At 57.0% G+C, this 14,274-nt stretch overlaps 2 protein-coding genes across 2 annotated transcripts in view; one reads left to right on the top strand and one right to left on the bottom strand.

Annotated features, from left to right (window-relative positions):
- SLC35D1 (solute carrier family 35 member D1) overlaps nucleotides 1-14,274 on the bottom strand; it is a 226,959-nt gene that overhangs the window by 114,473 nt on the left and 98,212 nt on the right. The window lies entirely within an intron of this gene.
- Nucleotides 1-14,274, top strand: part of SGIP1 (SH3GL interacting endocytic adaptor 1) — a 54,798-nt gene that overhangs the window by 32,476 nt on the left and 8,048 nt on the right. Inside the window, exons 13-18 of the mRNA XM_075155572.1 lie at nucleotides 106-198; nucleotides 1,446-1,520; nucleotides 3,507-3,962; nucleotides 7,126-7,247; nucleotides 8,154-8,280; nucleotides 11,784-11,843. Coding sequence (XP_075011673.1) covers nucleotides 106-198; nucleotides 1,446-1,520; nucleotides 3,507-3,962; nucleotides 7,126-7,247; nucleotides 8,154-8,280; nucleotides 11,784-11,843 — 933 coding nt within the window. The remainder of the gene's footprint in view (nucleotides 1-105; nucleotides 199-1,445; nucleotides 1,521-3,506; nucleotides 3,963-7,125; nucleotides 7,248-8,153; nucleotides 8,281-11,783; nucleotides 11,844-14,274) is intronic.

Here is a 14,274-nt window from a genome sequence, read left to right as displayed (position 1 = left end):
TACAAGCCTCAGATGAACGTGTCTCATCTGTGTGTTTTGGTATTTGTAAGAAAAGAGTTTTATCAATGCCCTTGCATGTGTATGTATTTATTTTTGATTTTTCAGCTGCTCTAGATCAGCCGGAGGTGTGGGGTTCGGTCCAGCCCGTCAACGCAAGCGTAGAGTCCCCAAAGCTACCCAGACCTTTTCCAACGGGAAGTAAGTGACCGTGCAGCTTAGCGACCAAAAATAAGTGAATACATACAGAAATCAAGCCTTTTACTTTTCCTCATCCAGACTCCTGTACTGCGCAATCCTGTAGCATTTTAATCCCGTAGCAAGTTAGAGGGATTTTTTCTTCCCCTGGCTTGACTCTCGCTGCAGTGCATTGGGGTTTGATAAGGGATGGGGTGGATGGTACCCGGGTGGGAGAGACGATGCGCGTCCTCGCCGGGGAAACGCGCCTCTGCCGGCGCGTGCTCGATTAGCAAGGCGGGAGACCTCCGGCCAGGGCCGCCCACCGGCGTGGAGCCAGCGGTTAAACCGCCCTGCCCGGGGAGGTGAGCAGTGCCTGATCCTTCATGTTAACGAAGCAGTTATTGGGCTCGAAAGGTCGGAAGCACCGGTTTCTCCGGGCTAAAGTAAGGAAGAGCAACGCAGCCCCACATCCTTGGTTTTCCTTGCGGCTTTCCCCATCGCCTGGAGCAGCGGGGGGAACCGCAGCCTTTCCTCCTCCCTGGCTGCAGAAGTCATTCTCTCCTTGTTCCCCTGCTCCTCTTTTCCCCTCACTTGCCATTAGCACGACCTGCTTCATGCCAAGCCCACCCCCCGGCCCCGGCGCTGCCGGCTGGCCGGTGCTGATGTGCCAAGGTCAAGGCAACCTCCGGTCACGAGCTTGCGAGGGGATTGTGACACTTGTGATTGAAACGATTGCTTAATGGTGCCGAGCCGCTTCCCGAGCAGCCACGCCGCCTCCCGGGCTGCTCCTCCAGGAGGTTCCCACTCGGATGCTATTTACATCTGCTTTGCAAAAATGCCCCTGTAAAGCAGCGCTGGGTTAATTAGCCACGGCACTCCTCCTCCCGGATCCGTGCGGGATGAGCACGTGAGAAACGCGGAGGCAGATATGTGCCTCTGAGGCTACAGGTTTTAATTAAAATGTTAATTCAGGTTTTAAAACATGAGTACAATCTAAGATTTAAAAATGGAAAAAAAAAAAAAACAAAAAACAACGCAAAAAACCCTAAAACCCAACAAAAAAGGCCACCAGCGATCACCTGTCGCATAGCAAAACCCCGTAAACTCCCGGGCTGCGGGGGTGCTCCTGCTCGCCCAGCAGTCATCCCAGGGCTGGTGCTGCCTCGCACCTCGGCAGCACGCTGCCGGAGCCCCCTTCCCAGCGAAGCCGTGCACGTTCCCGAACGCGCTGCCGCTGAATTTTTCCCTCTCTCCGCTCTGTTTTGCAGCACCTCCACCGCTCCCACCGAAAAACATCCCGGCCACGCCGCCGCGCACCGGCTCTCCTCTGACGGTGGGAATAGGTAAAAGCTCGGCGCCGCACCCCCTCGCGCGGGCCATTGCTCAGCCCCGGTAGAGCGACCCAGAGCCCGGGGGGGCCGTGCTGGGGGGTCGGGTCCCCGTGGCTGCGTTTCGGATACAGATTTGCCCCTCGTGCATCCTCTTTCCCTCGTGTTCGTGGTGCTTCAGCGGATGCTGCCGTCAGGGCGATGCTTTAAAGCGGTGCAAAGACGCCTTTGACTCCCCAGGCAGCGTCGCCCTGGTGAAATGAATGCTCTCTCCTCCCCCCGCCTTTGCTGTCGGTCACTTTTAGAAACGAAACGCAGCACTAACCTTACAGTCCTGCTCAAAATTGGGAATAACTGGAGCGTTGTTACTGCCCGGAGTGGCATGGCACGGTCTGTGCTTATGAAATAAGGGGATGTGGCACCTGCCTGGGCTGGGGGGCTGGTCCTGCCCCCCATGTTCCCACTGCTGGCAGGGAAGGTGGGAAAAGCCCCCCCGGGCCGCAGCTGGGGATGCGGAGGGGCAGGGGGGAGTAAGAAACGGTACCTGGAGCAAGGGACAGCCTGAAGGAAGGGATTGCAAGAGGTTGCTGAATGCAGCCAGAGGACGTAAAGTGCTTATAAGCATATAATTCATGGTGCTGGCAGGGAGCTGCCTGCTGGGGCCGGGGGTCCGGAGGGAGGGCGGGACGCTGCCTGGACACACGCGTGCAGAGCACCTCGGGGCGCGATCAGCGTCACCATGAGGAAATCCCCTGCTCTGAGCTTACTGCTCTATCCATCAATATTTCATTCACGCTCCCATATTTTGATTTTTCTATGTATCTAAGCAGCCAGACTGGCAGAGTGTCCACCAGCATACGCAGATTCATCAACACGAGCAAATGCAATGCCCAGCCACGTGTAACCGTTTATTTGCTGGGGTCTGGCTTGCTGCACGCCTCAGCCTGTGCAGCCAGTAAAGCAAGGGGCAGAGGTCTATTTTTTTTTTTTTCCATTTTAGCAACACTAGATTTTACTCCCTAACCGTAGCCCCACAGCTGGCTGCCCCAAACGCAGGAACGGGGATGCTGACACGAGGAGCCCAGAGGGCACGTTGGCTTTAGCCGTATGGCCGTGGCTGTAGCAGGGCCACCGGCTCCTGTGCTACCCTGGCGCTGCGGCCAGGCGCTGCCCTGGTCCTCGCCTCGTCCCTCCCTTCAGTCTGTGCAAAACCAAGTACCGGGCAGCGCTCCCGGGGTGAGAGAGCTGCCAGCTCCCCAGGCGCCAGCCCTCGGGGAAGAGAAACGCAGGAAAACAGGGTGGGAAGGGAAGGACGGAGGATCTCCCCCCTCTGGCCGTGTAACATTTTGCTGATGAATCCCGTCTCCGTGTTGGTGATGAAGTCAGATTGAGCGTCGATGTGTGGTAGCTCAGTTAGTGAGCGGAGCCCTGAAATACCTTTGTCTGCTGCTGCTTGCAACTGAAATACATACAGCCTGTCTGCTTTCCTGTACTGCATGCCCAGCACCGGTTCTAGAGAGGGTCAAGCCAGCATGTTTGAATATATATATTTATATGTATGTTTATAAATATATATATGTAGTGGAGTGTGCCAGAAAGCTGAGTGCATAAGTTTAATATTTGCTGATAATTCCGAGTGACGATAATGACATAACGATGTTATTTAGACGATACGTTACAAAGGCTGAGAGCCAGCCGTAAATTTTGGGAGGCTACGGGACCGTTGTGTGTGAAGTGATGGAGGAGGAGGAGGAGGAGGAGGGCTTGGCTCGCGGTGCATGCTCTCTCTCATGCAGTGTATGTATTTCAATCCAGTGTGGTTCATTGTTCGTTGCACATGACCTGACGTGGAAACTATCTTGCACATGAATTATATCCCCGGCAGCTTATAAGAAAACATGCTTTTAAAGCACCTCCTCTAGAAAGTAGAGCCCCGTAGAGAATAGCGTGACTGCAGCTCTCGGTTAATGCTAAGTGTAAAATAAACTACTTTGACCACAGGAGGGGACCAGACAGCTGCAGAGCTCAAAAGTGACAAACTTCCGTCCATCAATGACTTGGACAGCATTTTTGGCCCCGTGCTATCCCCCAAGTCTGCTGCTGTTAACGCAGAAGACAAGTGGGTCAATTTTTCCGATCAATCCCCGGAAAACGTGACTCCGGAGTTGACGCCCCGGGAAAAAGCGGGGTCCCCGCCGGCGGCAGCGGGCAGCCCGGCCGATGCTCCGGCGGCCGAGCCCTCCCGCCCGCTGCCCTCGCCGCTCCACCTGGAAGAGGTTCACAAGAAGGTTTCTGAGCAGCCCCACCTCAAGGATGATAACTCGGAGCCGGCCGCTTCTCCCAAAGATTTTGGGCTGGGACAAAGAGCGACCCCGCCTCCCCCTCCGCCGCCCACCTACCGGACGGTGGTCTCCTCACCCGGACCGGGCGCCAGCAGCGGCACGGGAAGCACCAGCGGTACGTCCCGTGGCGTTGGGTGTGCTTCGGTGTGGCCGTGACCGCATCCGCCGTCCCCTCCCGCCTGGTTGTGCCTGTGCCCGGCGCCCACCCTCCCACCCGGCCGTCTCGTGCTTCCAAGTCCAGCGTCTGCCCTTGGCCTCCTGTGTCCTCTCCCCTGCTCCTCGCTGCGTGTTGGATGGGTCTGACAGCCTTTCCCCAAAGCTCCTGCGAGCCGCCCTTCCCACCTCTGCTACGTGCATAACCCCCAATGCAAAGCTTGGCATAGGATTGCCATTGCTGCACCTCTGTCCTCAGTAGGTTTCAGAGTGAATACAGGTGGAAACATTTCAGGCAAATAATCTGAGCAAGCCTCAGAACCAGAGGGGTTTAAATCTGTTCTAGACAGACAGGTCCCTACATACCATCACCCCTGGGCTGCCGAGAACAAATAACTTGCAGCTCAGAGGTGGCACGGGCCTGAACGGCGCTTGGTCCCTCTCGGCTGCGAGAGCGGGAATGCCCAGCCCGGTCTGGAGAAATGGCTTCCAGGGTGAACCTCTCCCAAAGGCAGAACCTAATAGGTGTGTCTGGCTGCCTGGCTTTACCTGCTTAATTATAAATGTCTGCGTGCCCATGAGGGCAAACGAGCTCGTCAGAGGTCAGCTTACACAAGCTCTCCCACAGTGCTTGAGAAGGTGCAACCTGATCGTGCTACTTGAGAGGCTGACCCCAGGGCACTCCCTGCACCGCTGCAGCCGCGATGTGCAAATCCCCGGCCCCGCCAGCCGCCGTGCTGCCGGCCTGCATCCACCAGAAATTATTTTGGAGAGCGTTACCCCCGCAAAGCCTCGCAGGCACCTCCACGCGTGCAGGCAGCGGTGGGAGATGATGGGTGCGTTGGGTGCGCAGCTCCCCAGCCCCGTGCCCGACCGCTGTCACCAGCCTCACCTGAGCTCGAAAGCCGTGCCATCTGCTCCGGGGGTTTGCCACCTCCGGGGGGTGTGGGGGGGCTGCTGGGGGTGTCCCCCCAAGCGTGGCTGTTGCTGCGAATGTGGCTTCGCTTCAGTGGTGGTGGCTTTTCTGTGCCGGCTTGGCGAGGCGGCTGCGGGGTGGGGGGGTGGGGGTCCGCACGGGGGCTGCAGCATCCAGCTGCTGGTGGCACTGGTCAGAGCTGGGACTTCTCCAGGAGATCGGCAGCAGAAAACAGCAAGCTTCTTCCTACGCCGCTCTCCACCCCGGTGCCAACCGAGCATCCGCCTTGCGTGGGCGGAGATCCGCAGGATGGGGACGTGCCGGTGGCTCTGCACGTGGGGATGGATGGAGAAACCCCACGCAGCGAGGCAGCGCTGCCTGTTTGGGAAGATCCAGAAATTACCTCCTGTCTCAGCTCGGCGTGCTTTGCAGCCCGCCGACACCTCAGCCTCACCCAGCCCAGCGCGGGACGGCGAGCTGTAAAATGCAGAGCGATGAAATACGCAGACAAAAATCGTGTAAATCTTCAGAAAGCTGGCAGGCGGTCTGGGTGCGCGGTGCGGATCCGGCACCCTTCCCATCCGTGCCCTCCCCACCTTTCCGAGGCCCCTGTTGCTGCATCCAGCCCCGGGTGTCCAGCTGCCGGACGCCGTGGAGCGGAGCTGCCCCAGGACGCCCTCCTGCCGTCGCATCCCACGGGAGCTCGGGCTCGGGGGTGTCGCCGAGGCAGGGCTGGGGACCGGCACCCCGGCAGGCTTCTGATTTCGTGCTGATTTACAACATGCTGCCACAGTTTCTTGTTGTAGAAAATACCTCGAGGTACATCGGTCTCCCAGGGGCCTTAAAAGGCTGAAGAATAACCCCCCCCCCCCGGATGAAAGCTGACGTCTGGCCGGGGTTTGGCTACTGGTGGCCGCTCCTGAGCCGGGGCAAGATGCACCCTCGAAGTCTCCGACTTGTGACACTCGTTCAGTGCTGCTAGGTTACTTTCCCTGAATAATCCCTATTTTTTAGGGCTTTTATTGGGATCAGGAAGGAAAAAGTCAAACTTTGCTTCCCAAATTAGGCTTCTAAAAAAATGGCTTGAATTTTGGAGTTGCGCAAATGAATGGCCAGGCTTTACTCCCTTTAAACGAGCCCATCTCTCATCTTAGCCTTCTGTCGTTTACCTCTCAGTCTCATTCCTACAGATCGAGCTTTGAGATTTCCTTAATCTGAGCTATCACCCAAAACTCTTAGTAAACTGATTCTCTTGTAAGTGGGAAGAATCAAGCTGCAGACATCACCTTACATCGCTGTGAGCAAAACACGCCGCGCTGCAGACAGCAACGGGCTGCTCGGCTCCACGCAGGCGGGCAGCAAACGCCAGCTCAGCTGTCCTGCAAAATGGGGTCTGCACCCCCCCGCTCCTGCACCCCTCTTGTCTTGGCGCAATCTCCGGCTGCTCTGTACAGTTATTGCTGAACTTACCTCGGAAGGAGCTTCTGTCTATGGAGAAAAATAGTCTGCTGGGTATTCTCTTAAGTATCTGTTAAAATTTCTATTTGACTGCAAAAAATCCGCCTTCGCAGCAAGGCAGCAGCCGCTGGGACCACACGAACCCCGATGACAGCTCCCTCTTGTTCTCTGAAACTCCTCCAGAAGGTTGGGAAACGCTTTGTGCTCCCAGCAAATCTGATAACCTTGCTCTTCCACCCTTCCTCTTCTTCGCTCGGACACAGCTTTGCCCCTTTCGCCAGGACCCCTGGTTCCCGCGGTGGGGACCGGCCCTGCTGGGGGCCGCCCGAGGAGCTCGTGGAGCCCCGGGAGCTGCGGCATCGGCACCAGCTCCCGCAGGGGTTAAGCATCGTTTTTCTCCTGCCCGTGTCTGGTTTTCAGGAAAGCTGTAAGACTTCTCCGATAACAATTTTGCCCATTTGGCCGAGGGAGCCGGGTACCCGGCGCAGATGGGCAGCCCCAGCGAGAAATGCATCGGCATCAGCAATCCCGAAAAGCTCTTCTCCCACGCAAAGCTGCTGGTGCGGAGCAACGGTCAAGGGGGGCTTGTGCAGGGCGTGCGTGGGCACCCACGCCGGCTCCCGGGGGAGAAGCCTTTGCTTTGTGCACGGAGGGGGTGGGCACGGGGGTCTGGGGGTGGGCATGGGGGTCTGGGGGTGGGCAGCGCCCCGGGGCCAGCCTGCGGCTCGCTCACGGCTCCCGTTTGTTGCAGGTTCCTCGTCCCCGGCTCGCCCCGGCACGCCGCTGGCCGCCTGCGGCACCCCCCCGCCGCCGCCGCCCCGGCCCCCCTCCCGGCCCAAGCTGCCCCCCGGCAAGCCCGCCGTCGCCGACGTGGTACGTTCACGGCCGCGAGCGGGCGCGTGGCGTGCACGGGGGATGCATGTGCCGGGGGGGCGGCGGGTCTGCGTTTGCAGCCGGGTGAGACAGATTAACGGAGCGGAGCAAGTCAATACGAGCACGTAACCGGCGGGCGCTGCCCGGGCTGTTCGGAGTTTTCTATCATTTGTTCACCGAGAGGAATTACACGTGGGAAAACGGCTGTGGACACCTCCCGCCCTGCCTGCCGGCGCGGCCCGGCCATGCCAACCACGGGCGAGCGGTGGTTCGCAGTTACGGTAAAGGCAGAAAATGGGTGTGAAAAGGGACCGTGCCCGAGGGAAGGGTCCGGCCGTGCCCGGGGGTGAAGCAGTGCGGGTCCGGCCGTCCCGGGAAGGGTGTCTGGCTGGGGCGGGGGATGCCCGGCGATCTTTGGTGGGGCTCCCCACCACCGTACCGTGCCGGCTGGGCTGCCGGGTTCTGCCCCACCACCCCGGGCTGCTTCAGGTAAGTTGTAGAGAATTTTTGGATTGCTGTTATGGATATAAAGTTATTCCCAAAGGATCAATAAAGACCCAACGAGCCGCTCTCGAGTGAGCTGGCACATGGTGGGCACCGCTCCCTTCCCGATACCGGGCGCGTTAAATCCATCCCGTGGCCCCTGGAGCTCCCGTCCTTGGTGCGGATGGGGACTTCAAACGCCCAGACCCACAAAATGGTGGGAATCGTCTGCCATTTTTCTAGGTCCAGACTAAAATGCCGTGGGCACTAGAAGAACTGGAGCTGTTCAGTTTTGCACTAACCCCGCGGGGCTGCCTGGAGGTGCAGAGGGTTACGGCTTCAGGGAAAAGCTTCTGTTTGTTTGATGCAAATGTCGCTGTGCATATTTTCTTTAACCTTTTGTTATTTTATGTTTTTCTACAGTCCAGGCCTTTTAGCCCTCCTATTCACTCATCCAGCCCTCCTCCGATAGCACCTTTAGCCCGTGCTGAAAGTACTTCTTCCATATCTTCCACCAATTCCCTGAGCGCAGCCACCACTCCCACCGTTGGTAAAAACATACAGCACTGCTGTTCTTTCACCTTTCCTACCTCTCAACATCCTTAAAAGATTCCTGAAACCTTTTCATTTACTAGCTTGTTCTTCGGGTTCATATTCATTAATTTTCGTCAGGTTTTTAAGTGCAAAAAGGGATTCGAGGGGGGGTGACGGATCATGAACGTGATGCTGCTAGGGAAGCTTTCTTTGTGGCAGCTCCAAATGTTGTGAAAAAATGAATGTTTGGTGAAGGTAGAGGTCATCTCTAAGTGAAATATAATATAAAATGTGCTTGTGGTCTGTAAATTTGGTCAAAATAAGCTTTTTTTGCGGGGGATGCTTGTACCCTGGAGGGGAGGGGGGCTGGAAGCCAGACCTTGGGATCCAGGGGACAGCTAATATTAAATCTCTTTGAATGTCTTAAAATCACATTTTCCCTTAAAGTGGTAGTGGGATACGGGGTCTTGGAAAAGGCTCTTCCAAACCGTTAGCTTGGCACGTCCCAGACCAGAACAAAGCGCTGCAGTTTGCTTTTGGAGGAATGTCCTGAAAAACATGGGTTTTGCCAAACCCTCCCAGGTCCCCCCCCAGGGCCTGAGAGAAGAAATGCAAATAAAGTCTGGCTGGCAGCTCCCAGGCTCCACGGGCTGGGTCCCCTGTCCCTCCGTCCCCTCCGTCTGTCCCGGCTGCCGGTGCACCCTCCTCTGCCACCCCTGCCATCCCTCCCAGCTGCCGGCCCCACCGCCCCTTGCTTCCCGCAGCTCCATCTTCTACCAGGAACATCCCTCCTCCTTTTTTCTTTCCTTTCCGTGTTTTGTTGTGATGAGCACGCCTGGTTTGCGTGGCGGGGAAGGAGCTTTGCCGGCCATGGCTGGTGTAGCCTGGGCTGGTGTAGATGGGCTCTGCGGAGGGAGCTGAGAGCCCAACCCTCCGAAAAACCAAACCTGGCCGGTGCTCGTGTGTGCTCAGCCGCGGTCCTGGCTGCGGCGCTTCCCACCGGCTGTCCCCTTGCGAGCCATGGGGAGAGGCAGCATCGCCACCCCAACGCCATCCTTGATGGCTGGAAGACGATGGGATGGCCCGAGCTGTGCGGCGGGTGCCGTACCCGTGGTGCCCGTGTGCCCGTCCCAGCCCTCCCCGTAGGTTTGCTGGAGTCTCCGACCTGCGTCTCCATCCTGTTGTTTGCTTCGAGGTGTCGTAGATGCTTGTACCTGTTCGCCGGCTGTTGGTCACCGTCACAGCATGCTGCTGGAAAAAAAATGCATCTCAAGCAAGGGGCCGGCCAGCCCCGAGCATCCCCGCTGTGTCGGCTGTCGGTCCTGTCTGTGCCCGCTGTCCTGCAGCTTTGGCAGCGAGCCGCCGGCGGTGGCCTCGGCCGGTGCCTGCGGGCACGGTGGCCATGGGGTGCCTGGGGCCACGGTGCTAAACATGATTTTGGTGGGGGGGGAGCAGCCAGGCTGAGGACAGGGACGGTCGTGGGGGCTTCAGGAGGCCGGGAGAAGTGGCTATGAAATGGGGGCTGCGCGCTGGTCCTGTAGGCTGAGCAGGCGATGGGTCCCTTAGGCTCTCGTTTTAAATTTTTTTTCTTTTTCTCCAACACATATATTTTGATGAACAAAAATTGCTGCTTGGTGTTTTTAGTGACCTACCCACCCCGGGCAGCGGGGGCTGACGTGGCTGCAGGCGGGTGAGAAGCTGCGCCCATTGGTCCCAGCGGCTCCCACTCCCTCCGCGGGGGCTTTCCTTGAAAGAGAGCCAAAATCAGGGCTCTCGGGTCACCCCTCGGCAGGGGGACCCCGAACGGGGCAGCCGGGAGGAGCACCCCCAGATTACAGGTTTTGCACTTCCAGCTCCGCGCAAACCAAGTGGCGGGTGCCGCGTTGCCAAGATTTGGCCTGGGAAAAGCCGGAGGGAGGGCAGGCAGGGGCAGACGGGGTTTGGGAGCCCAAGCATCTCCCCGTTGTCCCCACCAAGGCGGCCGGGATGAGAGTGGGCACCGGCGCTGGGCGAGCATCCGTGTAGCGCTCACCTTGCTGCACCGGGCTGCAAACCCACAGCGGAGGAGAGAGCACTTCTAATTCCTGGGTTTGTCAGGCAGGAAGAGGAAAAGATAAGGTGAAAGGTGTGCAGGCAGAGGAGGGGCCAGGAGCAGGGCTGCGTGGGCAGGGACGGGCAGCTCTGTGGGCACGGCAGCGGGTCGGGGACGCCTGGGGGTCCCGTGGGACCGGCACGGGGCTGGGACACCCCGACCTGGCTGGGGCTGCCCGCAGCCCTCGGCTTACGGCCGGGTCCGTCTCCACCACGCTCTCCATCTCTTGTTTCCTGCGGCAAAGTCCGACGGAGTTTGTCCAAGAGCAGGTGGAAGAGTTATTTCATTTATTTGTCCTCCGTGCTGTTCTGGTTTGCTTTCGTTGTGGTTGCATGTGCAGTCTGAATAATTTACTGCAAAGAAAGAAGCTGTTATTTCTGTCAGCGCCCCTTCCGTTATTTTTCTCGTTAAAATCCTTCTCTGTCTTTTTCTGTTGATGCAGTGCGCTGCTTGATTTCGTTTGGGATTCGTTTTTTCATTCTTTTTTTTTTTTTTTCTCTTTCCTTTGCGTTTCTTCTGCTTATGTTATCAGAAGATGATGCTTTTAGTGACAAACTGCCCGCGTTTGAAAGGCGCTGTGAAACGCCCGCAGGTACTGTACTAGCAGGGCGCTTTCGAGACATCTGGCTTCGGAGCGGGCGGCTGCGGGCGCCCCGAGTGCCCCAGCCCCGGCACCCACCGCTCGCAGCACCTTGCATGACAGTTTCTCAGTGACAAAAAGGACTGCGAGGTGAAAGGCTATCACCTCTCGAATTCAAAAGGGTTCATCTGACAGCTCAAAATGCCTTTTTTTTCCCCCTACCCCTAATTATTTCAACAGCGCCTGGTGTCTAACGTGGCTTTTGAGGTGGTGTGAGTGCAGGTGGTTGTAATGAAAGGAAAAATTCCAGCTAGGCATCTCCTGCTCTGTGTGCGTGTGGCTGTTTATCTGCAAGTTTTATGTCCTGAAATGCAACAGAAAATACCTACGTTTCACTGTCACTTATTTTGCACCCCGGCGTGGCATGCGGTTGCAGCATCCCACCGGGGAAACGCTCGCTGCTGCTGCTGCAGCACGGCAGAGACATCGCTGGAGGCGAAGAGGATAAGGCGTCTGCCAAAACCAGTGCAGTTAGAATGAGCTGACGGAGTGCATGAGCCGAGAAGCCTCTTCCGCTCTAGACAAAAAAAGAGAAAACCTAAAAATCCTTACCAAGCGGGCAAAAATACTCTTCCATCTGGGCTTCCATAGCTTTGCTTTCTGCTTTCTGTTTCCTAAGCCAAAACCAGGGTTTAAAAGCCCCCCCCTTTCCTTGCACGTGAACGGCTTGCAGCGCCTCGTCCCCTCCCCGTAGCGAGATAAATGACCTGCTCTGTGACTCACACTGTGTCCTTCTCTCTCCCTCTCCTTAACCTTTCCCATCCCGCTTCAACTCCCGGCCATACAGAGAATGAACAGCCTTCCCTCGTTTGGTTTGACAGAGGAAAGTTTTATTTGACTTTCGAAGGTAAGTAGTGCATAGCATACCCGGTAACGACTTGCTCCCCTTGCTCTTGCTCTCTGACTCCCGGGGTTTCCTTCAAAGGCTCCAGTCCGGCTTTCCGTGCGAAATGCTATGGCTACTTAGATGACATCGCAAGTTCGACCAGAATAATTTTGATTTGATTTGTGCCATTTGTCCCGATGATCTGTTTCCCTCTTTATTTATTAAAAAAAAAAACAAACCCAAACAAACCAAACCCCAAAAGAATATTCTCGTACCGAGACTGCGGTGAAAACCAGAGAGCGAAACCGCTTGCACTGCCGAGGAACTTGACTCTGTCAACCAGGGCTTCTTTCTACTCTCCCTCGCAAGCTGCTCGTTACCCTGAGCGGGCTGTGGCACAGTGCGGTTAATTAAAAACCAAAGGGCGACGGGTTCTCCGCCAAGCCGGGGCCCCTTCCCCACCTCCCATCCAAATTTTTCCGCGGCGAGGGCTCGGGAGCGTGAAATGCCACCGGGTTGTGCTGCCAGGGTGGCTGGTCGGAGGCGTCGTGGGTTTCGGGGTCCCTCGTGGATGGGAAGGCGCGTCGGGGAGGGTGCAGGGGGAGAAGAGCTTGTTTGGGGGCGGATGGCAGCTTCTCCGAACATCTCGGAGAGGGCAGAGGCACCGCCAGCCCCGCTCCGGGAGCCCTGAGGCTTTGGAGGAAGCCTCATCTCACAGACACCACGCCAACATTTTTCTTTAAAAGAAAAGAGAAGCGGGGAGGTTTGCTAGCAGCAGGAATCGATGCTTTAAAACCCGAAAGAAGCGCTTTGAAGCTGTTGTGGTGCTTGCAGGCAGAGCTGGGCTGGGGCTAGCTGGGGGAGGCTGCTGGCACGGGGCGTGCCGGAGCACGGTCCCCGTGGGTCTGGCTTTCTGTGAAGCGTGCGATCCCTGTCCCCTCCAGCAAACAGCCGAGTGCTGCGGGACGGCGCTGCCTGGCCGCCGAGCAGGGGGTGTTGGTGCTTACGGAGCAAAGCCCGTTTTGGTGAGCGTGATGCCGTAGCAGCAGCAGAAGGCAGGGATGGAGGTGGTGGTGACCGGGGGGTTGGTTTCTCCTCTCCTGCCTTCTTGCCTTTTAATCGGCCACAGCTACCGGGCCCTGAGGTCCCCGCTCCGACGGCATCTCCCAGCTTGGACCCGGAAGGGGGCCGGGGAGGAACGGCTTCCTCCCAAACCTCATTGAAGTTTTGCTGTTTCCAGCAAAAAAAAACTTTCCTGGGTTTCCTTTCCCAGGTGCCAACCGCCTGCCCGGCGCTTCGGGAAGAGCCGAGCGCGGCAGGGCAGGGCTGGCGAGGCTGTGCCGGCCGAGGGCCGGGTGGAAGCAGCCGCCTTCAAGCGTTACCCCCCGCACGCGCGCCCCGGCACTGCGCATCCCGCTGGCGCCTCTGCTCCGCGTGCCCCCCCGCCCCTCGCTCGGCCTAGCACCGGCACTGCGGGCACGTCTGGTGGCCGGGGTTTTCTTGTGGTTTTGCATATTAATGTTTTTGAAGGGTATATTTGAATTCTTGTACTTTGTTCTGGCAGCGCGACGGTCGAGAGCGGGGGGTGGGTTTGCCCAGGGCATGCCGGCCGGCCGGCACAGCAGCAGGGCTGCAGCAGCGTGGCACCGGCTCCAGGCTCAGCTCACAGCCCGGGAAGGAGCTATCTCACTTCCACAAGCTGTATTTCCTGATCTATCCCGAAATCTTTGAGTCCAACTTAAAAAAAAAAAGCTAGACTTCAACGCTGGTCTCTAGGGAGGTGAAAGGAGATCTGCTGAGCTTGGCGTCTGTAACTCAGGGCGTGAAATGCCAGAAGAGAACTGATCTTTTGTTTCTGGGTTTGGGTTTTTTTTGCAAAGATCCATGTGGTTGCAGAACGTGGGGTGGTTTGCTCGTGTGTGAGAAGACGTGGTGCAGCTTTGGTGATGGGAGCAGGGGCAGAGCTGCGTACAGGGTCACCGGTGCTCAGCTGTCATTCCTCCACGGCTGTATTTTCTACTTTGTGTAGGGAAAAGTAAGGCAAATGAACCTGGTGCGCTGCTTATGGCTGCATCCAAAGCTCCATAAAGTGGATTTCTTTTTTTCTCCGGTATTATCAGATCATTTTGCCAAAATGAAAAGTTTCTAAAAATGATTTCTGAAGCAGTCACTGAAAAGCCAGATTTTTGGTGGAGGCGTGCCACAGTAACTAGACTTGTCTCTCAAGTTTCTAGAAAAGAATTCCAGGGCTTAAAGTAGACTATACTTTTCTTTTTACATTAAAGTTTCTATTGAAAAAGTTGTTCAGTCTCTGAAGCCATTAAGAGAAGAATATATAGGTTCATGAGGGAAGAGTGGAGAGAGCTGAGAACCCTGAATGCCAATTACATCCACGTGATTTTTATTCAAAGTCAGATTAGAACCGTGGAGGATGTTTTGTTGCTGTCGCTGT

The sequence above is a fragment of the Calonectris borealis genome, chromosome 8, assembly GCF_964195595.1.
Source record: "Calonectris borealis chromosome 8, bCalBor7.hap1.2, whole genome shotgun sequence".
Classification (NCBI taxonomy): domain Eukaryota; kingdom Metazoa; phylum Chordata; class Aves; order Procellariiformes; family Procellariidae; genus Calonectris; species Calonectris borealis.
Note: the sequence above shows the minus strand (reverse complement) of the source record. Positions and strands in the feature narration are given on the sequence as shown.